This window comes from Adiantum capillus-veneris, chromosome 15 (assembly GCF_014529385.1).
Source record: "Adiantum capillus-veneris isolate H3 chromosome 15, ASM1452938v2, whole genome shotgun sequence".
In the NCBI taxonomy this organism is placed as follows: Eukaryota; Viridiplantae; Streptophyta; class Polypodiopsida; order Polypodiales; family Pteridaceae; genus Adiantum; species Adiantum capillus-veneris.
The window spans coordinates 54,256,598-54,282,472 of NC_140945.1; the positions used below are offsets into that span (position 1 = coordinate 54,256,598).

The window sequence follows — 25,875 nt, forward strand, 5'->3', positions numbered from 1 at the left end:
TTAACGTTCCAGCGCTATGAGCATCGTTGTCTTTTCCACCCCTATTGCAACACTAAATTTGTGTCAAAAAATGTATGATGTAGATGTATAGCGTCATAGTTTAGAAGCCTACTTCTATAGGCATTATTTTTTTAGTAGGTGGTGCAAATCCAACATCCTTTGGTTAATTTTTTGTAGGGTGTCTTAGTGGGATAGTGTTCGTGAAAAGTGTGTTTCGACTTACAATTGTGCAGAGGTAGATAGTGTGAAATTATAGAAATTGTCCGAATTTCTTAAATTTTTCTTGTGAAAATCTCATAAAAAAGAATTATGTATGGTTCTCAAAATTGTTTTTTTTCTCGAGAGGGATGTTCATTGCCTCATTTTTTTGTAAAAGCCGATGAAAAATTTGGCCTCGATTGCTTTTGCAATTGGTCGGCCAGAGTATATGTATATTCTGTACCCAATTGTTTCCTCGTCGCCATTCAGAACAAGAGGAAGCAACAGACTCTCTTCCTGACGTGCAGGAGCCGTTAAAGGTCGACAATTGCATTGCAAGCCTATCGCCTCCAAGCACCAGGTTTTCTCTCTGTTCCTCAAGGATTGGGTTTTCTGTGCGACAAAGTTGTTGGGCTCTCTCTAGAATAGGAGGATTCTGAAGCTATTGGCAGATCAGATCAAACCCTAAAGGTTACCAAGGATGCAGCAACCGGCAGGGCAATATTCCAGTGGTAGCCCTTATCCATCAGGGCCTCCCTCAAAGGATGCCCCGTATCCATACCCATACATGGCTTCTTACGGGTCTGCACCTCCTTACACTTCCTCCCCCTCATATTTTTCTGAAAACGCAGGACATCAGACGACTACTCAAGCCCCACTATACGTATTGCCGCAGCAGTCGTTAGCAGATTCGATGGCTTCCTTGAATATATCGACACAAGGAGCGTATGCTGCGGCTGCATTGCCACAAGGATCCTATCCTATACCTGCTCCTGCCCAGGCATCAGTTTCTTACTCGCCCACAGATCCCTCTTATGAACCATATTTTTCAGGGGCACCAACAGTTCCTCAAAATCATCTTCATCAGCAATCAGCACCTTCCCAGTCTCCAAGCTATGGGTCTGCAGGCTTTCCAGATGTGCCACCATTTCCACAGGCTGGCTATGATCCATTGCCATCTTCAGTCATGGGATCTTATAGTTCAAATTCTTCAACAACTTATGAACCTCCCCCACCTTTGATAGGATCATATGACACATCAAACCAACATGTTCCTGCATCAAAGCCAGGTTACGGCTCACAAGTTCCTGGTGTTGGGACTGGATATAGTTCATCCTCATCGGGTGCAGGGGTCTACGGAGGAAGTCAGCAAGGTATGCAGGGGTATGATTATCCAAGCAGTGGTCAGTTGGGTCCTTATGACCAAGGAGGTGGGATGTATGGGACTCCTGCACAGGGCAGGGAGTATGATAGGCCTGCTTATAGTCCAGCTCCAGCTTACGACACAACATATTATGATAAACCTGCTGCATATGACAGAGTACCAGCCAAGAATGCATATGATTTTGATGATGTAGGTCTTGGTGAGGTCTATGCATATGATGGGGGGAATGTGGAACCATATGGTGCCCGAGGTACAGGAACAGGGGGCTCCTGGGCAGGTCTAGATAACTATGGTTCTGGCTTCAGTCCTTACGGAAGTTCAGGAACCTCCAAGCTTCCAAAGGCTGTTCCAAAGGTTGAGACAGAAGACAAAAATAGTGGTGTGCAGAAGTATAGAGTGAAAATGCTTTCGGATGCCAGCTCAAGTACTCCTCAAAATGTTCTTTGCCAAGTAAGTATCTTTTTTTCTCTTCCCGGGCATGTACTTTTTATGAAGATTTGAGCATTGCTCTGAGTGACTTTTTCTCTCAACTAGATTGGTCTAGATGGTGTCCGCATGATCTCGCCAACAACCAATAAAACGGTTAGGATCTACCCACTGGAGACAATCACAAGATGGGAGGTAATTTTGAAGATAATCGACTTATGGATAGAGTTGGCTAAAATTTCATTCGCACAGTGCGTAACGAAGAATCTTCATATGCTGATTTATGTGATTCTTTGGGGGCTATCATTTTTGATAGCTTTTAACTTTGTTTGTATTAAGCACTGCACCTACAAATAATAGAATCTTGCCGAATTTCAGGTCAATGAACCATCAGTGTTCACTTTCTGGGCTAAGAGTGCAGTTGACCCAGAGGCGAGAAGAATACGACTGCAATCTGGCAGCTATACGACGAATGCGATTCTTGATACACTGACGGCAGCTTGTGTACAGGTTCCATTAAAAGCTTAAATTTTGAAAACTGCATCAAGGTTGTCATTTTGTCGTCCTGTTGTTGACCTTTTCACCTTTTGTGGGTGCATCTTTTGCCAGTTTTCTGAGATGGTTGGTAAAGTTGATTCAAGCAAAGCGGCCACTGATGCTGACAAGAGTACTGATCAGAATGCAGACAAGAAGAAGCCTGCTTTTGTGAACTGGGCGTCTTTGAGAAATAGGCAGCTTGCACCTGAGGAGAAGCAGCACTGGGTAGGGAGCTGATTTTAGTACTGACTTCTTAATCGTGTTGGGTGGACAAAAAGCACTCAGGAATTCGTTTGTTGGCAGGTGCCAGATGAAGCTGTAACAAAGTGTTCCGCTTGCTCTAGTGATTTTGGACCATTTTTGAGAAGGGTCTCTCTCTCTCTCTCTCTCAAAAGGCACGTGTTTATTTAATGTCATCAAGTCAGAGAATTCATTAAAATCTTTTATGTATGCCAATTAACAGCACCATTGTAGAAATTGTGGTGACGTATTTTGCGACAAATGCACACATGGAAGGATAGCTCTTACTTCTGAAGAGGATGCTCCAGTTGTCCGAGTTTGTGATCGCTGCCTGGTGTGGAGTCCTCTACCTTACTTGATAGGGTGTCAACATGTTGATACTAATTATTCTATTGTTCTTACAGGCTGAAGTCACACATCGGTTGACCAATGCTAAAGAGACAAGCGGCAGGGCAGTTACGGCCCCTCGAACGCATGAAGACCTTGCTAAAAAGCTCCAGGTAGTGGCGTATGGATGCGTGTGGTGCATCAAAGATATTATTATGTGTTTATCAGTGGCCATTTAAGTCGTAAGTTTCTTTTGTAAGCAGCTTGACCTTTGCAATGTTTGTACAGGAGGAGTTAGAGCGCAATTCTTCGAAAAAACCTACCACAACAAGCAGTGGTACAGGAGGTAAGGAGAGGTCAGGGCATACAAGTGTACTGAATTGCAGTGCATGTGGCTCCATCTCTCTTGTGAATGGTAGCACCACGCGGTGCCCCGCCTGTGGGGTGGACGCATCTCGTTCTGGAAGGGATAGCTCCAGAGGAAGCTCGTGGTCTAGCTCAGATGGTTCAAGCAAGCGCATGCGGGAGGTGGCATGCCCCACTTGTACAGTTCACCTTCAGGTACCTTTAAACTTGGCCCTGCTTATCAGATAGCTCGTTTCTCGTATTCTTTTGGTCAGTTGTATGTGTTGATTTTCATCTTGTTGGAGCTCCTCCTCGTTTTCTTTTCGACTTTTATTGTTTTTTGCGAAAATCACTAGAAATTTCCTCAAATTTGTGGAGATTCCCAAAAATGCCCCTCAAGTTTCCAAAATTTCCAGAATACCCTTGTATCCATTTCAGGTGAATTGCTCCATTTTTTGCATAGTTTGTTCTCTTTGACAGTAGAGATCCATCTGTAAGTGTCTAATACGTGTGTGTGTGTGTGTGTTGTGGTGTGTGTGGATTGGTGAGAAGTCGCATGAACTCCTGCCCCAACTCTGTCGCGCGAACCACCTTCACCTGCTGCAGCCTCGTTCGCAGTGTTGGCTGATCAGCAATTAGGGTAAAGGGGCCATTAAAAAGCCGCCCCCTGAAAGAGGGGCACGATTACCCCAATGAGCAAGACCAAAACAAACCAGTCATGAGCCATCAAGCAGCCAGTGTTGTTGTGGTAAGCCTGAGTGAGGTCAAACCTCCTCCGTAGGATCGCCAGATCGAGCCTTGCTGGCCCATTGGCTCGCTTCTCACCCTGCAGCGGCTTGCTTTGCACGGCCATTTTCGTTACACACAGAAAATGTTTTGTTGTTGTGCGATGTCGATGATGAGCTGTTCACATTGAGCTTTTTGTTGGTCGTAGCGATGAGCACGGGCCTTCTACTGTGCCATTGTATGATTCGTTTGGTGCAGCAAATTTTTCGCAATCTTCCATGCCGCTTAGGCGGCCTTAAGTTGGCCCCTTTACCCTACTGGCAGTTCTGTGCGCCCTCGTCTGTGTGTGCTGGTGTGAGGATGCATTTTTCGCTGCCTGCGTCAGTGGTTTTCAGCAGCCTCTGTGTGCAGGTTTCACCTCGCCCCTGCTGCTGCTTCTTCTGAAGGGTGCTCGCTTAGCTATGTGTGTGTGTGCGTGTTATAGCGTAGGTCCTTAAGTCTTCGCATCAGTAGTTTGTCAGAATTAAAGATTTTCCAGCTTCGCATTTGTACGGAGATTGAAAGTTAGGTGTACATATTGTGTAAGGCCTTTGTTCGCTTCAGTGGACTTCTCTCCAGCTCTCCTGAGTATCGGCGCTCCCGGAAAGTTGTATGACAAGCGCAGGAAAATGCTCGCAGAGTCCTCGGAAATGGGCGAAATCCGAGCTTGCTTGCTCGAGGATTTTGAGGATGACAGGAGGATTTTGAGGATGACAGGAACGCTTGGGAGGGTCAGGAACCCCATGGAGGTGCTTACTCCAGTTCAAGCCCTCATGGACCCAGTGGCCCAGTATGCTCTCAATGCGGTCATTTTGTTTTTCGCGGGCAAGATGCCCACTGCGCAGGATGTGGGCCGGTGGGTCGATTTCCTTCTTAAACGTCAGGCAGTCCGAGGAGTGTATTTTGGAGCCAAAGGCTTCTATGAGGTTTTGTTGGCCGACACTGATGCGCCCAACATGTTATTGGAATCATCTCCCTTGTATTTTGGAACACAAATGACACATGTACTGCCGTGGGCCCTTACTAAAGACTATCAAAGCCTCATCCGTCATAAGTGGTAGTTTAGATAGTTGATTTCCCGCGTACATGGCGACACTTTCTCCCTATGCTTGCTTCTTGTTGGGTAAAGTGATGTGTCCTCCCAAACTCGATGCAAATACGAATTGGTTGTGTGCGCTTTGGGATATAGATATTCCCACCCTTGCAGGCATTACGGTCAACTTGGGTGACCCTCTCATTGGAAAATGCCCTTTCAAGCTTAAATGGGGGAAATTTGCCAACTCCTGTTTTCACTGTCGGAAATTTGGTCACATGTAATCTGAATTTCTTGAGCCAAATTTGCAGCCTCCTCCTTTAGCAATTCCAGAGCTTGCGGTTCCCCCTCAGAAAGAGGTCCCTAATCCTAGATCATCTGCTATTGGGAACTCTACCTTGACTACTATGCCCGTGGATAAAGGTAAAGCCAAATCTGTTGCCTCCCCAAGCACCCTGTCACAAGACGGGCACCACGTGCCAATAGAAAAGAACAGATTGAACAAACTTTTAGCACTTTAATAACTGAATTGAGAGAGAGAGAGACGACACGCGACACGGAGTGGCGGAATTCCACTCAAGAGAGTATTGGCCCCAAACCTTGGCGCCCCTTTCGGTATTTCTTTATATTACTTGAACTCTGTACAAGCCAGTACTCCAGACTCTGCACCTTCTCTAGGAAGCACGCGAGAGAATGAGCCCTAACCTCATATTTAAAGGCTCTAGGCCCCAAAAGCAGTTTACAATGAAAAGCCTTCAAACTCAAAAGCATCTGGTGCAAAAGCAATGCCAAAAAGCTGCCAGCGTAAGTCACAGAATTTTCGTACAACCTGCCATGTCATCATGTCAACGCAATTATCGGAGTTTCCGTATAGCTGCCACGTCATCAGCTGCTAGGCCAGTCTTCTGTGTGTGTGTGGGTCCTGCTTTATTTTAATTCTTTATGTCACTTGGGGCCCCATCGGCGTCCCCATAGGACTTCTTCTTATGTTACTTGTTCTTCTAAGGGTTTAGGCCCCTCAGCCCGCTTCTGTACGTTGGCTCCATTCTTCAGGGCTTGGACACGTCAGCAGTTTGTGAAATCTCCCCTTCTTGAAAGAGAGTAATCGTCCGTGATTATAGCATATCTGCAAAACAACTCAAGTTAGCTCAAAAATTTCTGAGGGACATTCCGAGGGACGATCAGTTTGCTCTTTTTGTTAAGGAGTTAGCTTCTCCTTTCGGCTCTTTTGATCAAGGAGTTAGCTTCTCTTTTCGGCTCTCTTGATCAAGGAGTTAGCTTCTCCTTTCGTCCAGATCGGTACTCTTGATATTCCGGCGTAGGAAAATTAGCCATCACCCAGACTGTACTGATCTTCCACGGGTGTCTTGATGCACTAAAATTACATACCCAAGCAATCTCATCCAATTAGGAATATTCAGTGGTTGACACATCATAATGCAACACAAATGCTCACATATGCATGTTACAAGACACAGAAACATAAAGCCGTCGATGAACACTCCCCCCGCAAATAACCATCCAGGTCCGGGCCATGAGCTGTCCAACGACTTCCTCATCACTCCTCCCGCAAATAACCTAAAAAGGTTCGGGCCATGAGATATAGAGGCCTTTTACAACCAAACACCCCCCAAACCGCAACTTGCGTCGTTTGGAGGTGCTGAGAGTAACCACTGCTCAGACTTCTTAATACTCCCCCCGTAAATAACCATGCATGTCCGAGCCATGAGTAACAACAACAATACTCTTCCCGTAAATAACCACAAGGCCATGAGTAAAAACAACACTTTTCGAGGACGATTGGCTTGGCTTTCTGCATCACGGTGATGGTTCGGTTCCGAACTTGGAGAGTCGCATCATTCTTGTCATGCCAAGGCATGCCTAATAGAACGTCACAATTGCCCAACTTCATAATATGGAAATCAGCTTTTCCATGATAATCCTGGATAGTCACTGGAAGAGCACCAATGAGTGGTACCACTTTCTGAGTTTGCCCTGTGGCTAGCTCAGCTTCAATTTCTCCACCCTCTGCATCATAATCAAAGTCCATCTGCTTCAGAAATTGTGGATGGATGAAGTTCTCTGTAGCTCTTGGGTCAAAGAAAATTAGGGCTTTCAAACCGTTGACTTTGCCATATGCTCGACACAATTCATTTGTACTTTCAAGGCGTATGCCATAGATGTCAAGTACTAATCCAATGGCCGGTTAAGCTCGTTTGACTGGAGATGGTCCTGTGTTTCTGTCGACCGTCGACGCGGGAGTCGGCTCCGCAGGTCTGTCAGTGCGTTGGAGAACCAAAATAGTTATGTCCTGTTTGAAAGCATCCAAACCATCGGCCTTCTTGTAGTAAGGTGTCGTTGTTGAGGTGTTAAACGAGGCCTTTGTGGTTGACTTTCACGAGACTCTCAAGAATTTGTTTGTTGTTGCCGAGAGTTGTGGTTAGTGGCTGGAGATTCTTCTGTGGTAAACTCTAGCTTTCTTAGTTTGTAGCCGACTGCGGCATGGTCCATAAGTTCTTGCACGATGGAGACTTGCTTGGATAGACAATATATTCCTGCAATGGTGATGGTAGTCCAATGGTGTATTGCTCGCATTGGGCCTCCAAGGGAACAAAGTTAAAGAAAGCACTGGAAGGTACACGTTGAGAAACCTTTGGTTATATTTATCCATGGTTTCGGTGGCAAGCATTTTACTTATGCGAGGGCAGGATAGTATCCACCTCAAAAAGGCAAGAGTTTACGAGTGAACAGAATGAATCAAGGGAACCAAATGATAGCTCATCACAGGATTCTGGAGAATCAGAGGGTTCCGAGTCTCGACGAACTAAGGGAACTAGATGCAAGTTCATCAAAGGATTCTAGAGAAAGTGGACTTAGATGATAGTGCATCTTAGGGTTCCGATGATTGACTCGGACGTGCCAATAGACAGGGGAAGCAAAAGATGCTACCTGCAGGTCCCAACGCACAAGGAAAGAAAGGATAAAGGGAATTTGCTGGTAGATCATAACTTTCCCCAGACACGGGATAAGATTGAGACTATTCCCGATTGGCCAGATTTGAAGAAAGTTCATGAAGTTGGAAGCTTCTTGGGCTTGTGTTCTTACCATCGGCGGTTCATTCGAAAGTTTGCAGAGGTAGCTTCCCCTTTGCACATTCTGACTCTGAAAGGAGTCCCTTTCTCGTGGGGACCCACAGAGGTGACTGCCTTTCGAACTATATTGTGATGCTTGTGGTCGTAGTCTGGGAGCGGTCTTAATGCAAGAAGGCCGTGTGATTGCCTATGAAAGCCGATTGTTTTCAAGGCTAGAATTGACAGCATAGTTTTATGAGAAAGAGTTATTGGTAGTGATCCATGCTCTTACTTAGTGGCGACATTACTTACTTGGAGCCGATTTTACGGTCTTCACTGATCATCAGAGTTTACGCTACTTCTTGTCACAGAAGCAACTTTTGGAAAAGCAGATGCGGTGGGCTAACATCTTGTCACAGTTTCACTTCCAGATTGTCCATGTTCAGGGACATAAGAACTTGGTGGCAGATGCTTTGTCTTGGAAGCCGCTAATCTTGGCTATTTCTGCGATTCATCATAGAAGCTTCGAGGACATGGTTGATCAGTACGCCACAGATCCGGATTTTTCGGATGTATTCACTCGAATACAGAATGGGGAGGTAGTAGCGGGATATTCCATACGAGATGGCTACTTGATGAAGAAAACGATGTTGTGCGTCACACAGCCTTTGAGGGAAAAGGTTTTGACATAGTACCATTGTCCACCTTTTACGGGTCACCGCGGCATTGACACGACCTTGAAAGGTGTGGAGCGTTACTTCTTTTGGCCTAGACTCAAGAAGGATGTGGACGACTTTGTACGCAGTTGCTTGGTATGCCAAAAGGTCAAGTTTGACAGGCATAAAGCACAGAGATTGTTAGAGCCTTTACTCATTCCCACCCGCCCTTGGGAAAGTATTGCTATGGATTTCATTTTTGATCTCCCGAAGACACAGAGTGGGCATTATGGCATTTGGACTGTCATCGACAGATTTAGCAAGCAAGCTCACTTCATTCCAGTAAAGAAAACAATCAAGCCGGATTATTTAGCGAGACTGTTCATTGCACAGATTTTCAGATTACATGGCATGCCTGAGACAATAGTCTTTGACAGAGATCCTTGATTCACGAGTTTGTTTTTGAAGGCTATTTGGGAGAACATTGGCACACTGTTGCAGTTCTCGTCATCTTTCCATCCGCAGACAGATGGGCAATTTGAGATTGCAAATTCAGTCGTAATGGATTTATCGAAGTCTTACATTTCTGATCAGAAGACCCAATGGGAAAAAAATTTGCCCTTGGAGGAATTTGCCTACAATAACACGATCCACTCTTTGACGGGGAAGGCGCCATTTGAGATCATTCAAGGTGCTCCGAAGGTTCCACCCTTCCTTAGCACGAAAGATAAGATTTTTGAAGCCGACCAATACACATGGGACTTGGACACTGCTTTTGCCAAGGTTCGGAAGGCTTTAGCGAAATCTCAGGAAAGACACAAGAAGGCAGCAGATCGACACCGGCATGATTTGAAACTAAAGGAAGACGATTGGGTGATCTTACGTTTTGAGAAGGCACGCCTAAGAAAGAAAAAGGGAAAGGAGGGGCTTTTTCCAAAGCTTAGCATGAGGTACTATGGCCCTTTCCAGATAAAAGAAAAGATAAATGATGTATCCTTTAGATTGAAGCTACTTGATACTTGAAAGATTCACAATGCATTTCATGTGAGTCTATCGAAGCCTTTTAAAGGCGATGTGCCTGATGATGGGGAGCCAGATGAGCAACCGGAGGTGGAGGAAAGCGAGGAGATATTCGTTCCAGAACAGATTCTGGCACACAAGGACAGAACGATAAAAGGTTAAAACATTTTGGTCTCATAAATCTCTATAGACATGATTGCAATAAGGATTAGTTAATTGGGCATCTATGAGGTCCCGACAGGATCTAGATGCGATTACTAAATACGTTGCCGATTAATCATGGTCTGAGATTTGGAATGAATTTGTATGTGATTTGTCAAGTGATGTCCGGTGATGTGACTGTCGATTTGTACAAGTGCTAGATGTGTTGTGTCTAGTGCAACGGTACTAACAGTCAGTGTCTACTAAGACAGTTTATGGCCTTTGTCTATTTTGCAGGCGTAATCGAGGGCGATCACAATTCTTTCAAGAGGGGGGTATGTCACAAACTGATGACGTGGTAGGACTTCCTTGAAATGCGCCGACAGGCTGAATGCTAACGTGGTAGGAAGCCTGGAAAACACGGCGGAATTTCGGATGGCAGTCCGTACAGCTTTCTTAAAAAGTGCTAATGACGTGGAAATCTGTCGCTTTGCGGAAATTACACTGGCTGTTTTATGGGCAGATTTTGAGCCAAGCTTTTGGATTAAAGTTGTTTATGAATTTAAAAGCTTTTGAGTTGAGATTTTGGGGCTCTGCTTTTTGGGCAACCCTTCTAACAATAAATAGCTCTCTTGGGTCTCATAACTCAAGAGCATCTGGACGCAAAGTCTGAGTGTGAGATCCCAGAGACTCCCTTGTACTTCGCTGTCACAAAGTGATGACGTGGCTACCGACAACAGAAACCCTAATTTCTGCCAGAAACCCTAAAAATCTTGCAAACCATAATTTCTGCCAGAAACCCTAATTTTACAGAAACCCTAATTTCTGGAAACCCTAACCCTAACTGCTGGCTTAAACCCTAATTGGCTGAAACCCTAAAATCTGCTACGTGGGCCAGCGTATGGTGCTTCTGGAAATTGCGGCGGAAAAAGCGGAGCTGAAAAAAAGTAGCTAGAGTGACGCAAGTCCCAGCTTTTGGCTACGCTTTGGAAGATAGAGAGAGAAAGGCATCATTTGCTTTATTTTTACCTGCTCTCATTGAGAGAGAGAGAGAAACTGCTTTTGATTTCAAGCTTTTGGGGCTTTGCTTTTGGGCATCCCTTGTAACCTTTTTATTAGTGGTTTAGGGCTCACTTCTCAGAGCATTTGGACGCAGAGTCTGAGAGTGAAACCCTAACCGCTCTTTGTACTTTTGACATTGATTAATACATAAAGAAATACTGAAAGGGGCGCCAGTCTCTGGGGCCAATATCTCTAGGCACGGAACTCTGCCGGGCCAGTGAAAATCTATTGTGATCTGTGAATTGTTTTGAAGTGGTTATTTGGTGCTGTCCCGATTGATTCTTCACTTGGAGTGTCCAAGTCTGTTACAGTGGTATCAGAGCACGGCCGATTTCTCTTCTACGGGAAATCCGATCCCCAAATTTTTCTCCGCGGCACCTATGGCTTCATGCAAGGATCAGTCGACTCCCTCTGCACCTGGAGATGCGGGCAGGGATCACAACGAAGATTCAGACAGAGAGTATGGCCCGCCTCGGCCTACTCAGGCGGAGCAAAGAGAGATGAAGCGTCGTCAATTGATCGGCGATGCAACAAAGATGATGCTCAGTTTTGCGAAGGATCCGAAATTGGCAAAAATATATGAGCGAGACGTCTTTTCAGGAAGTGCATGCGCAGTGGCAGAAAACCACTACACCACCCCTGAAACCCGCTCTCAAGAAACCTTCTGATCACAAACAGTACTGAGAGAAGGAATTACAAGAGGTGGTTGATGCACGGATTGCTCAGCTTTTTGACGCGCAAAAGAAAGCCAAAAAGCAGGGCAAAAAGCAGAAGAAAACCATTGACTTCCTGGGATATTTGGGTCGTCAGTCGACTTTTGACAAGGCAAAGAAACAGAAGAAGCGTGTTCGATTTGAAGTACCCAGTTCTTCTTCTTCTGACAGTTCTTCTAGCTCCTCAGATTCGAGCGAAGAAGACAAAAAAGGTAAAAAGCGAAGCAAGAAACAAAGCTTCGGAAAGGGCAAGAAAAAGGCAAAGAAGGCTAAATCTTGCTCAGAGACCGACAGTCCTACCGAGGACTTGTCTACAGACAGCTCAGATTCTGATGATGGAAACTTTTATGCGAACAAGAAGAATTTTTACAAAGCCAACCAGTATGACTTTCTTGAAGATAAAAGCAAGAAAGTCCGAGAGTTTAAGGAAGGTGGCACTCGATCAAGTTTGATACTTTTTCAGAATACTCCAATGCTTCGAAGGCTTCGTCTTTTATATAGCAGTTTGACATCGCTTTCGCGGGAGGACGCTATTCAGAGCACTCCAAGATTCGGAGAGCTACCTCTTACCTTAAGGGGAATGCTCGTACTTGGTGGTCCACGCTTCGTTTAAACAAGACTGCGCCAATTAAATGACTGAAATTTAAAAAGATTTTTATTTCTTCTTGGTTGACGCAAGAATATGAACGAGATATACGAGCTGCTTTGAACCATCTTCGGATGACCAAGAAAGATACAATCAATGCTTATTGTGAAAGATTTTGGAGCTCTTTTCTACCCGCTTCTTCATTCAAGAAGATCTCGTTCAGAGAACAGATTGAGCGATTCACCTTGGGTCTACCTACAGAGATCCGAGATCACTACTTGGAGCAGAAGTCAGCTTCTATTCAGGAGTTGATGAGTCATGCGAAACGGGGCTTTGCCATTCACTCTGGCAGTCTGACCTACCCCACAGATGAAAACATGATACAACGAGCCGAACAGACTTCTGGGAATGAAAGTAGAAAGAAAAAGAGCAACCCAGAGAAAAAGGATGCACGACCCAAGCTTACTCCTTAGGAGCGAGCTGGATTCATCAAGGAGGGGAAGTGCTTTGGATGTGGGGAACAGGGACACATCTCCGCGAAGTGCCCTAAAAAGGCACAAAAAGAACAGAATGACAAGGACGACGACATACCTGAGTCTTGAGAGTTCGAGAGCAGCTGAGGAACGTGGCAGAAAAGGCAGATCGAAAAGCATAACTGGTAGTATGGTACTACATCGTGTAGGACGTGCACCGAATCAAATGAATGAAAGTACAAACTTTGCCGCTTTTCGGGGCAAAGTGAAGGATCATGAAGCTCTTTTGAAGGAGCCAAGGCCAACTTCTTTTCACTTAGAATTGGCGGTTCGATTTGGAATTACGCCCGACAGACTGACGCCACAGGCGGAGGTAGTTCGACTGGCACCCGGACGGGATTTTGCCATTACACCGAGCATTGGCAAACTTCGTTTGCAATGATAGGTGTGTTCAGGGCACGCGAGTGACGTTCTACTCGGAATCCCTTGGTACCACCAGAACTACGCCGTGGTTGACTACCCGCCAGAGAAAGCGACTTTAACAAATGAAGGGCTCAGAGATTATACTTGATGAACTTCAGTTTCTTTACTCATTCTTTTGGGAGAGAACTGAACGATGGATAAAGGTTGAATATGTTTTGACCTGAACAAAAGAACGCCAAGATTTTTCTCCACACTCATGCCGATTGCTTTTTAGAGGGCTTGAAGATCAGACCATTGACCTGATAGCTGGAAGCACGTCACCGAACCGGCCACCTTATCGTGTGAGCCGCGTACAGAATGAAAAGATTATGAACCCAGTGAAAGACCTCTTGGAAAGGGTCTTGTAGTATAGTACTTCACCGTATTGCTCTCCACTGTTGTTGGATTTGAAGAAAGACGGATCTTGGAGAATGTGCATTGATTATAGAGCTCTTAACAAAATCACCATCAAGAACAGATTTTCGATTCCTAGGATCGATGATATACTCGACAGGTTACAGGGATCCTCGTGCTTCAGCAGGATTGACCTGAAGAGTGGATATCATCAGATCCGAATCGCACCGGGAGACGTCTACAAGACAGCTTTTCGGACGACTTTTGGGTTATTTGAGTTTTTGGTGCTGCCTTTTGGTTTAATCAATGCTCCTACGACATTTAATTGGATGATGGATAGGATTTTTCGAGAGTACAGGCTGTTTGTTGGCACTTTCTTTGATGATATCATTGTTTTCTCCAAGAATGAGGCAGAACACAAAGATCATCTGCTTCAGAGATACACTTTTTGGGACACTTTGTCTCGGCAACAGCAGGAGTGCAAATGGATCCGGCCAAGATAGACACTATTCGTGATTGGCCCGATTTGAAGAATGTTCATGAAGTTGGAAGCTTCTTGGGACTGTGTTCGTACTACAGACGGTTCATTCGAAAGTTTGCAGAGGTTGCTTCCCCTTTGCATATCTTGACACAGAAAGGAGTATCTTTCTCGTGGGGACCCACAGAGGTGACTGCCTTTCAGACATTGAAAGAGAAATTGACTACTGGACCAGTTTTGACTTTGCCGGACTTGCATAAGTCATTTGAAGTATTTTGTGATGCTTGTGGTCGTAGTCTGGGTGCGGTCTTGATGCAAGAAGGCCATGTCATTGCTTACTAGAGCCGATTGTTCTCTAGGCCGGAGATGACAGCATAGATTTATGAGAAAGAGCTTTGGTGGTTATCTATTCTCTGACTCAATGGCGGCATTACCTACTCTGAGTGGATTTTATTGTCTTTACAGACCATCAGAGTTTGCGCTACTTCTTGTCACAGAAGCAGCTTTTGGAAAAGCAGATGCGGTGGGCGAACATCTTGTCACAGTTTCACGTCCAGATTGTCCATGTGCAGGGACAGAAGAATGTGGTGGCAGATGCTTTGTCTCGGAAGCCGTTGGTTCTGGCTGTTTCCGCGATACATCATGGGAGCTTCGAGGATATGGTCGACCAGTATGCCACAGATATAGATTTTGCAGATATTTTCACACGGATACGGGATGGGGAGACAGTAGAAGGATACTCCATTCGGGAAGGCTACTTGATGAGAAAAGCCATGTTGTGCGTTACACAGTCGTATAGGGAAAATGTTATGACTGAATGCCACTGTCCACCTTTTACGGGTCATTGCGGCATTGCTACCACCATGAAGGGGGTAGAGAGATACTTCTTTTGGCCGAGACTCAAAAAGGATGTGAAAGAGTTTGTGCGCAGTTGCTTAGTATGCCAGAAGGTCAAGATTGACAGGCATAAGGCACAGGGATTGTTACAGCCTTTACCCATACCCACTCGCCCCTGGGAAAGTATTGCGATGGATTTCATTTTTGACCTCCCGTGAACACAGAGTGGTCACGATGGTATCTGGACTGTTATTGACAGATTTAGCAAACATGCTCGTTTCATTCCAATGAAGAAAACAGTCAAGCCGGATCACTTAGCGAGACTGTTTGTGGCCCAGATCTTCAGATTACATGGCATGCCTGAAACGATTGTCTCCGACAGAGACCCCAGATGCACGAGTTTGTTTTGGAAGGCAATTTGCGAGATGTTAGATGCAGCGGAATGAATGTTTGCGCTTTGCTCAAGATGAGTGCTCCGAACTGTGCTCAAGGTTCCTTTTGTCCTTATGGAAGGAGAGAGCCTTCCGTCTTTATGGAGAGTGCTATGATCACGAACAAAAGTGAGTGGATATTGTGCGTGCAAGTGTATGAGACTGAGAGATAGAGAAGAGAGATACGACACCAGAGAGTTTGTAAAACCCTCCTCCGAAGGCCCCACTCTCGTCGGCGAGAGTGGTCTACTTTTGATTGCACAAAGGTGTACAATGATGATGCATGGCTGATGCAAACGGGGACTATGTCGATGACGACGACGATGACTTTAGGGCTGAATTTGGTTCTCTGCTATCTGCTGTCCACAAGGGGGAAATGCTGAGGATCTGGGTGATCTTGGGGCTGCTTCATATGGCTGAAAATCCCTGGTTTTGTCGAGGGGATTAAGGCTGATACCAAACGCTGATAAAGCAATGCTTTGGCTGCGTTTTTCCTGCTGCTGTCGTAAGCTAAGAACGCTGAAGATTGCAAGGCAAAGCTGCGTTTTTAGGGGCTGATTTACCTGCTGTAAACGCTGTCAAAGCTGCGTTTTTCAATGCTGAAATGCTGAGGTAAAACGCTGAATTCTGCAGTGGGTTGGCGATCCAAAAACGCCGGGGAAAAACGCCAATGCTGCTGGCTCTGCTGGCGATAGGCTGTTGGGGGAAAACGCCAAGGATGGAGAGGGGATGGCGATCCCAGAAACGCTAGGGCTGAAGGGGGTTGGCCCCACCAAGGGAGCTTGACAAGGTTCTGCTGAGAGAGGGAGGGAACACCTATTGCTTGGAAAGCCTGCTGTGCTCCTTGCTCATCTGCCCAATTGTGCTAACTTGGGTTTGCTTATATATTAACTTACCCAATTTGCCCTACCGAGTTCCCAACAAAAGTCACTTAATAAATAAGTGAAAAATGTTAAAAATAGGATAAAATCGCTTGAAAAATCCCCAAAATGACTTTGATGGAATCTGATGGAAATGCTTATGCTTATGCGGTGTGCAACCAGAGGATATGCATCTACACTAAGTGACTGGGCATGCACGGTCTACGAATCTCACAAAAGTGCCAGATCACTTCTAATCTAAACTTACTGGACTTGAAGGAAACCCTGTTATGGTGTAGCTTGTCCACGGACACATAGGGTTGGATGTGTCATGTGACATCCCCTCCTTTTCAAAGTGAGGTACTGATACCGAACTGTATGGCGCCGAGGGAGATCGCCAATAGCATTCGGAATCCTGGAAGGGACTCTTCGCCTGCCCACTCTGATGTGTGGGTCGTGCGGTACTTGAACTTCATAAAGGTCTGCAATGCTTGCTTCTTTGGGCCGCGTCGAAAGCGACACAAAGTCTTTTGAGTTTCCTTCCTTGCTTCAACTTTGTCGAGAGACCTGCTTCTTTCGTCTTCAAGAATCTCCATGGCTGAAAATTCTTGAAACCATTTCCGACACAAAACCAGGAACATACCCATTCCATGTAAAGTGAAGGAAAAAAATCTTGTCTTCTCTAAAGACTGTGTATGCAATGTAGATGAACATAGAGACGGAGTGACAACCCGTTCATCAGACACATGCAAACAATGAGATCGAATTTTTTGCTTCTGATCTAGAGCAATCAACTGTGGCAATTCACAACGGAAATGCCCATGCTTGGTGCTCATACTTTCATGTGCTCTTTCTACCACTGTGTCGTGCCAAGGAAGAGACATGGAATGTGACTTGCTTGAATGCATACTTTTCAGCTTTTCATGAACAATCCGCATACATTCGTGCTCATTCATGAGTGAAACGTGCTCAACATACAATATGTCATGCCTAGGAAAAGGGATTACATAAAGACGCTGACTAAAATACAGGAAACGATCACGAATGAAACTCTCGAACAATGCATGCATATCAATCATGTGAACACATAATACTTCCTGTGAGGGTTCTGTGGACCTAGGCTCGAGAGTCAAGATCGCTTCTTCCTGAATGATTGAATCGTCCTGTGGGGGTTCTTTGGACCTCGACTCGAAAGCTAAGATTGGTTCTTCGTGATTGATTGAATCTACTACGAGGTTAGCTTCGCTAGAAAAAGCATCCACTAACACATCATCCTTGTGGACAATCACATCATCTTCATGCAACTCATCATGCTTGTGAGAAATTAAATCTTGATTGTGCAAATCATCATGCTCATCATCAACATCCAAATCATCATGCAAATCATTGTCATTCAATTCATCCCCATGCTTCGCACAGTCATGCAAATCTTGTGTGTCATGCTTTGGAGAAGAAGAGACTGAGAGTCTCCTTTTTCCCAATCCTGTCGAATGTGTGCCTGCATTTGAGAAAAGAGTCGCAACATCTCTTGCATTCTTGCTTTGGTCTTGCGCTCATATTCTGCTTATCTTGCTTTGGTTCGCTCGCACGCGCTATGGCTGCCATTGTTTCTTGGTACTGGCGCTCTATGATTGCAATCTTTTCTTTGTGGTAACGCTCTATTTCTCTGCTTTTCGTTCTGCATCTCTTGCTTTGTCTTCTAACTTCTTGTCCATCATCCTCTTGTCGAAAGCCTCCATAGGAGTTAGTGCAATCCTTGTCGTAGATGGTGAAGGGTCAGAAACAGCTCCTGGTGGGGAAAATTCTTCTTCGCCTCTCTCATGCTCATCACCTTTAAGCGAAGTATCCATTCCGCTTCGAGTGATGATCATTCTGAAGTCGTGGGTTCTTGTGGGTTCTTGAGTTCACGAGGAACTTGGGTTCTTAAGTTCACGAGGAACTTGGGTTCTTGGGGGTCTTGGTTTCTTAAGTTCACGAGGAACTTGGGTTCTTGGGGGTCGTGGTTCTTGGGGTTCTCGAGTTCTTGAGGTTTTCTTTCGCTTGCAAACCGCGTTTGAGAAGGATCTTCTCTTCACCCGAGTTCTACTCCTTTCCGTGGGCGCACCCCTTGGCGGCCTTGCGCTCACACCAAGGTTGCTTTTTCCCAATGAGTGAAAAGAGACACAAGGGGAGGCTGGATAAGCCCTTCTTTCCTGGGATTCCTGTCACTCTTCAACAAAACACGCATCTTGAGCAAAGCGCAAACATTCATTCCGCTGCACCTTACATTGGTATCAGAGCGTTGGCAGTGTTCTGTATCACTCAAGGAAAGAACCACAAGAACCACAATAATTTTTTTGCTTGTTGAGGTCGCACGAACCGAAGTTCGCTTGGGCGTGTCGATTCCTAATAGTGCTCCAAACTGTGCTCAAGGTTCCTTTTGTTCTTATGGAAGGAGAGCCTTCCGTCTTTATGGAGAGTGCTATGATCATGAACAAAGTGAGTGGATATTGTGCGTGCAAGTGTATGAGACTGAGAGATAGAGAAGAGAGATACGACACCAGAGAGTTTGTAAAACCCTCCTCCGAAGGCCCCACTCTCGTCGGCGAGAGTGGTCTACTTTTGATTGCACAAAGGTGTACAATGATGATGCATGGCTGATGCAAACGGGGGCTATGTCGATGACGACGATGATGACTTTAGGGCTGAATTTGGTTCTCTGCTATCTGCTGTCCACAAGGGGGAAATGCTGAGGATCTGGGTGATCTTGGGGCTGCTTCATATGGCTGAAAATCCCTGGTTTTGTCGAGGGGATTAAGGCTGATACCAAACGCTGATAAAGCAATGCTTTGGCTGCGTTTTTCCTGCTGCTGTCGTAGGCTAAAAACGCTGAAGATTGCAAGGCAAAGCTGCGTTTTTAGGGGCTGATTTACCTGCTGTAAAACACTGTCAAAGCTGCGTTTTTCAATGCTGAAATGCTGAGGTAAAACGCTGAATTCTGCAGTGGGTTGGCGATCCAAAAACGCCAATGATTGGGCTGCCTGTAGGGGGGAAAAACGCCAATGCTGCTGGCTCTGCTGGCGATAGGCTGTTGGGGGAAAACGCCAAGGATGGAGAGGGGATGGCGATCCCAGAAACGCTAGGGCTGAAGGGGGTTGGCCCAACCAAGCGAGCTTGACGAGGTTCTTGCTGAGAGAGGGAGGGAACACCTGTTGCTTGGAAAGCCTGCTGTGCTCCTTGCTCATTTGCCCAATTGTGCTAACTTGGGTTTGCTTATATATTAACTTATCCAATTTGCCCTACTGAGTTCCCAACAAAAGTCACTTAATAAATAAATGAAAAATGTTAAAAATATGGAAAAATAGGATAAAGCCACTTGAAAAATCCCCAGACTGACTCTGATGGAAATGCTTATGCTTATGCGTTGTGCAACCAGAGGATATGCATCTACACTAAGTGACTGGGCATGCACGGTCTACGAATAGACTCACAAAAGTGCCAGATCACTTCTAATCTAAACTTACTGGACTTTAAGGAAACCTTGTTATGGTGTAGCTTGTCCACGGACACATAGGGTTGGATGTGTCACGTGACAGGAGAACATTGGCACGCGGTTGCAGTTCTCGTCATCGTTCCACCCGTAGACTGATGGGCAATCTGAGATTGCAAATTCAGTGGTTCTAGATTTATTGAAGTCTTATATCTCTGATCAGAAGACTCAATGAGAAAAGTACTTACCTTTGGTGGAATTTGCCTACAATAACACGAAACACTCTTCGACGGGGAAGGCGCCATTTGAGATTGTTGAAGGTGGTGCGAAGGTTCCACCCTTCCTAAGCACGAAAGATAAAATCTTTGAAGCGGATAAATATACGCGAGATTTGGACACGGTTTTTGGCAAGGTTCGCGAGACTTTGCAGAAGTCTCAAGAACGACAGAAAAGGGCAGCGGATCGCCATCGTCACAGCATGAAATTGAAGGAGGATGATTGGGTGCTCTTATGTTTTGAGAAGGCACGCGTACGAAAGAAAAAGGGAAAGGAGAGGCTTTTTCCAAAGCTTAGTATGCGATACTATGGACCTTTCCAGATCACTGACAAGATAAATGATATCTCCTTCCGATTGAAACTGCCAGATACTTGGAGGATTCACAATGCATTCCATGTGAGTCTCTTGAAACCTTTCAAGGGTGATGTGCTTGATGATGGGGAGCCCGATGAGCAACCCGAAGTGGAAGAAAACGAGGAGATCCTTGTTCCTGAACAACTTTTGTCACATAAAGATACGAAGACTAAAGGTAAAGTGCGAAGGTGGTTCTTGGTTAAGTTCAAGAACTATCCTGCATTGGATGCGAAGTGGATGGAGGAGGAGGACCTAGCAGAAACTCCTCAGATTGTGAAATTTTACCTCGATGCTTTTGGTTTAGCATAGTCTATTCCAAACGGAACCCAGAATTCAGCTTGGCCACAGATCTGGTGCAGTGGAATGCACAAGAGGGGAGTCGCTCCGCTCCTTTGTCAAGAGATGCCTTGATTTAGATACTAAAGTCGCTGATGTCTCTTTGAGCTTCAGGGATACTGAGAGCTGACAGAATTCTGCTGGATGACTTTATGAATGGAATTCCTGATTATGATACTGATTTGTTCTGGACTTCTCTTAAGTGCAGGAACTGATAGACGAAATGACTGCAGCATTTTGGTCTGATTGATCTCGAATAGACATGGTTGCAATAGGGGTTAGTCAATCGGACATCGATGAGGTCCCGGATTGGACCTAGATGTGATTGCTAGCTACATTGCCGATAAATCATGGTCTAAGATCCGAATGAATGTTGAATGTCTGGTGATGTCATGTGATGTGACTATCGATTTGGTACATGTGCTAAATGTGGGTTCCTAGTACGTGGGTACTAATAGTCAGTGTCTGCTAAGACGGTTTATGGCTTTTGTCGGTTTTGCATTGTGATCGCGGTCAATTACAATGCTTTCAAGAGGGGGGTATGTCACAAAGTGATGACGTGGCTACCGACAATAGAAACCCTAATTTCCGCCAGAAATCCTAAAAATCCTGCAAACCCTAATTTATGCGAAAAACCCTAATTTTACAAAAACCCTAACCCTAGCCCTAACTGCTGGCTGAAACCCTAATTGGCTGAAACCCTAAAATCTGCCACATGGGCCAGCGTACGGTGCTTTCGGAAATTGCGGCGGAAAAAGGGGAGCTGAAAAAAAGCAGCCAGAGCGACGCAAGTCCCAGCTTTTGGCTACGCATTGGAAGATAGAGAGAGAGAAAGGCATAATTTGCTTTATTTTTACCTGATCTCATTGAGAGAGAGAGAGAGACTGCTGTTGATTTCAAGCTTTTGGGGCTCTGCTTTTGGGCATCCCTTGTAACCTTTTTATTAGTGGTTTAGGGCTCACTTCTCAGAGCATCTGGACGCAGAGTCTGAGAGTGAAACCCTAACCGCTCTTTGTACTTTGACATTGATTAATACCGAAAGGGGCGCCAGTCTTTGGGGCCAATATCTCTAGGCACGGAACTCCGCCGGGCCAGTGCAAATCTATTGTGATCTGTGAATTGTTTTGAAGTGGTTATTTGGTGCTGTCTCGATTGATTCTTGACTTGGAGTGTCCAAGTCTGCTACATTGCACACATATTAATATAAAAAGAAATACCGAAAGGGGCGCCAGTCTTTGGGGCCAATACCTCTTGGCACGGAACTACGCCGGGCCGTGTCTTTTTTTGTGAACTGTTTTGAAGTGAATCTTTGGTGTGTCGCGGTAGAATATAGACTTGAGGTGTCCAAGTTTGTTGCTGATCATGCTCTTGTTTTAATGACCTTGCATTTTGGGGGTCTACACTGTGATCAACCTCTCTCTCAGAAACGTTTACACATCAATAATGTCTACCTCTCTCATGAGGCATTTTGAGAGATGATTCATCAGGTCATTCCCCCTTTGGTTGGCCAGATGTATCTTGACTCTGATATTGCTTGGTTTCGTTTTGTTGTGCGAGTGCAATGTGTGATTTAAGATTATGGCAAGCACCATATGTGTCAGTTACGGGGAGATTTTGAGGATGCCAAATCAATGTATCAAAAGCTCCAACTTTTGGCTGATACGGGATCATTGACTGAAGCTTATAGCGGTATGTCAAGCCCGAGTACGCCTGCAACATAATGATAAACGCAAACTTGATAAATGGTAGATTCGAGCTCGACATAGGGCCTTTGTGGATAAGGGTTGCGCCTCCAAACAGTTCTTTAAGCACTTGCATCATTCTAGGGCTTCTCAAACCATCAAGAGAGTTATGCGTAGCTAAGGCTTTTGGACAACCTCTAAACGTGACCTTGTTGATGCCATGGTTTTGCACTTTGGGAGAGTATTTGCTGCTCCACCTCCAGTTTCTGCTGAAATTCATCATGCGCGACAATGTTTGTTATCTACGGTGCTTCCAATTCTGTCGCCCGCTGATGCCCAAGCCATGGAAGTTGACTTTACTGAGCATGAATTGCACTAAGCTTTGCTTGCTCTCCGCAGATGGCGCTCTGCTGGTTGGGATGGCCTCACAGTGGATTTTTTTATTTCCTTCTGGGAGCCCTTGAAAGAGCCTCTGCTCTATATGATGAATGTTGCATGGAGTACATAGAATTTGCCATTATCCTGGAAGGATGGATTGCTGAAATTATTACCAAGCAGGCACTTTGTGAGAAATTCTCTCATCGGCGTCCGATCACTCTCATGCCGGTTGTATATAAGATCTTGACAAAGATGATTGTGCATCGCATCAAGGAGCCTCTTCTTGCGAGTAATCATCCGGCTCAACAGCTTTATCCCCCGTCGTCAGATCACAAATACTTTGGCTAATGTTTTAATTGGCATGGAATATGCTAAATACACCTAGCAAGATGTGCTAGTGATGCAGGTTGACATTGAAAAGGCCTTTGATACAGTGCAATGGGATTTTATAGGTGACACAATGCGGGCCCTTGATTTGATCGTAGGTTATCTAATGTGGTCTAGTTCTTGTATGCCCATAGTATGTCTTCAAGCCTTTTTGATGGGGAGTTGATTGACCCTTGGCCGCTTGGGTGTTTTGTTCGCCAAGGTTGCCCCCTCAGTGCCTTACTATATATATGCTATTGCCACCCACCCGCTGTAGATGTATTTCGATCATTTGGTTTCACTTGGTCATCTTCACGGATTGCAGCTTCCCTCTGGGAACGACTTTATTGGGTGATGGCTCGTTATTTATGCCCTGCAATCATCAAGATGACATGCCCGTGGTCATGCAGGCATTGGATACTTGTAACTTTTGGGCTTGCGGCAAGCCTGGAAATCCAAACTCTTGCCCCTCAATGCACGGGAATGGCACCATCTTCTATGGCCTGGGAATATTCTGGATCCGAATGTCATTGTTCGTCACTTGGGGTACCCTATTGGATGGCAGATCACTGCAACCCAGCAAGTGGATTGGGTTATACAACGCCTAAACGTCAAATTGCAGTATTGGAAATTGTCCACATGGCCTTTGCATGTTCGTCTTGGAATAGTTCAAAGCATCATGATGGCCTATGTTCAGTTTTACTTGCCGTTGTTGCATTGGCCTTGTCATCTCCTGTCATTGCTGATGTCCAATATTTTATCTCATGTGTGGCGCACTGATTCTCGTAAGAAAGGGCTCCGTTTACTTTCAATGGAGAAGCTTTGCACTCCGAAGCATTTTGTTTTGGACCTTTGCCGCCATCATGTTGCGCGGAAGGCCATGTTATTACCTATCCTTGCGCAGCAATCCCAACCTTGGATAGCCTCGCTGTGCCAGCATGTTACCACTTCTGCCTTTGGTCATTGGTAGACGTCACTCTGGGAGACTGTATTTGGCAAGATGATCGGTCGTATTCCTGGTTGTTCACTTACTTTTGCTTTTCTTGATGCTTAGAAAGCCTTTACGGCTCATCTTTCATGGAATGGCAGGTAACCACAAGATGGGAATTTGTTGCCCTTGAAAGTCTTCACTTATATATATATATATATATATATATATATATATATATATATATATATAGAGAGAGAGAGAGAGAGAGAGAGAGAGAGAGAGAGAGAGGACTCGGAGCACTCTTGTAGACCGGTCGCCACACTAGGCTTACTTCCTTTCTTGTCGTGGCGTGCGCACGGTGGATGATGTGGTCGACATGTATGACAATTTCATTCATTATCCTCAGGCAGCTGTACACTTTGGTTTTGGTGTGCATTATCGTCGGTTCTGGGGTGAGCTTGAGCGCAAGCTGGATGCCGTATGTTGGATTGGACATTATGGGACACACCTTTTACTGACTTTTCTGCCTGCAAGGTGTATGCTTCTCTCCTGCCTCGGTCTTGGCTAGCTGACCACTGTAATGCATTATGGTCTTTGCACAAATCAGATCGATGGTGGAGGAACGCTCTTACTACAATTTGGAAGAGTCGTTTGCCTCTCAAAGAACGTCTGTTTTTATGGCGCTGCTTGCTGGGAGTGCTCCCTGCTGGCTCCTTCCTTGGTGGGCGTCACATCAGCTCGTCAGATGTTAGGCCTCTGACGAGACAATCAGACACCTGCTTTGGGATTGTCGCTTTACCAGAGCCTTCCTGGACTGCATATCCGCCTGTATGCGTCTCCGTTTTCCATCGGCAGTTTTCCACAGATGCTTTTGGCTCTTCGGCCTTCTCTCGATCCCCTTCAACGATTTGCAGTCTTCTTCACCTGGGTCAGGTTTTGGTTGCTACGGTCCGTATGGCGCCAGGTAACTTTCGCCTATTCCATCAGCAAGATGTGGATCCCTTTCCTCTGTTCCGGATTTCACTTGGGCAATCCTTACACTCTGGCCTTGATGTTGGGGACATATTCTTGGATATCCTTTTGCTCTACTATGTGTGCTTTTGATACCTTCCCCTCTCAGAACACCTGTGTTCTGCTTTGTATTTGATCTTTCTGATGGGTTTTCCTCACGTTGAGGTTTCCCATCTGTAAATAATCCAAGATTTACAAAAAAAAAAGTAAGCGTCTAATACAAAAGTTTCACCAAAGAGCTCACAAATAGAGGCCCACAATACCTTATAAAATCCAGTTCCATCATCTTCTATTGAGGAAGGACCGATCTTCTTGTAGAGAATTGCAAAAAAATTAGTCTTTGGAGATGATTGCAACAGTAACAAGGGCTATTGTAGGAACTTTGGAAACATGCAAGGCCATTCTGGAGAAGTGTGGTAAAATATGAGAGGTATTTTGGGAATTTCCATAAATTTCATAATTTTCCCTTTTTTGGGGCCTTCTTTGATTTAGTTTTGAGTGTGGTTTACTTTGCTGGTGCTTTGCTTTACTCTTGTTTTTATTTGTTTCGACAGGTCCAGGTGCCAAGTTCTGGTACTGAAACTGTTGAGTGTGGGGTTTGCCAGCATCCATTCCTCGTGAGTGCTCACTGATGGAGTGCCCTTCCATGAGTCAGATTTCCCTCTCAATTAGGTATATAGTAAATAAGATGTATCTAGCATTGGTGTGCTTGTGTTAGATGGAATGGCTGTCAATACAGCAGATGCTGTGTGGAAGAGCTAAAAGATTGAACGCCCTTACGCTGGTTATATCTTTTGTAGTTCGTGAACCTTGTCAAGGTATTGTACTTGTATACAGATTCTTGGGCTTTTAAAGACAACGGGCAATGCAAGGCTTATATTTTTTGTCCCC

The 25,875-nt window shown here is 45.2% G+C and overlaps 1 protein-coding gene across 1 annotated transcript; it reads left to right on the top strand.

Annotated features, from left to right (window-relative positions):
• Positions 1-425: 425 nt before the first annotated feature.
• LOC147440686 (RING/FYVE/PHD zinc finger superfamily protein) lies at positions 426-25,875 on the top strand. The gene is made up of 9 exons (XM_086482530.1): positions 426-1,813; positions 1,898-1,984; positions 2,168-2,299; positions 2,399-2,551; positions 2,630-2,695; positions 2,790-2,900; positions 2,971-3,066; positions 3,182-3,454; positions 25,539-25,875. The coding sequence occupies exons 1-9, from the start codon at positions 680-682 to the stop codon at positions 25,614-25,616; spliced, it is 2,130 nt and encodes a 709-aa protein (XP_086338656.1). The 5' UTR covers positions 426-679; the 3' UTR covers positions 25,617-25,875.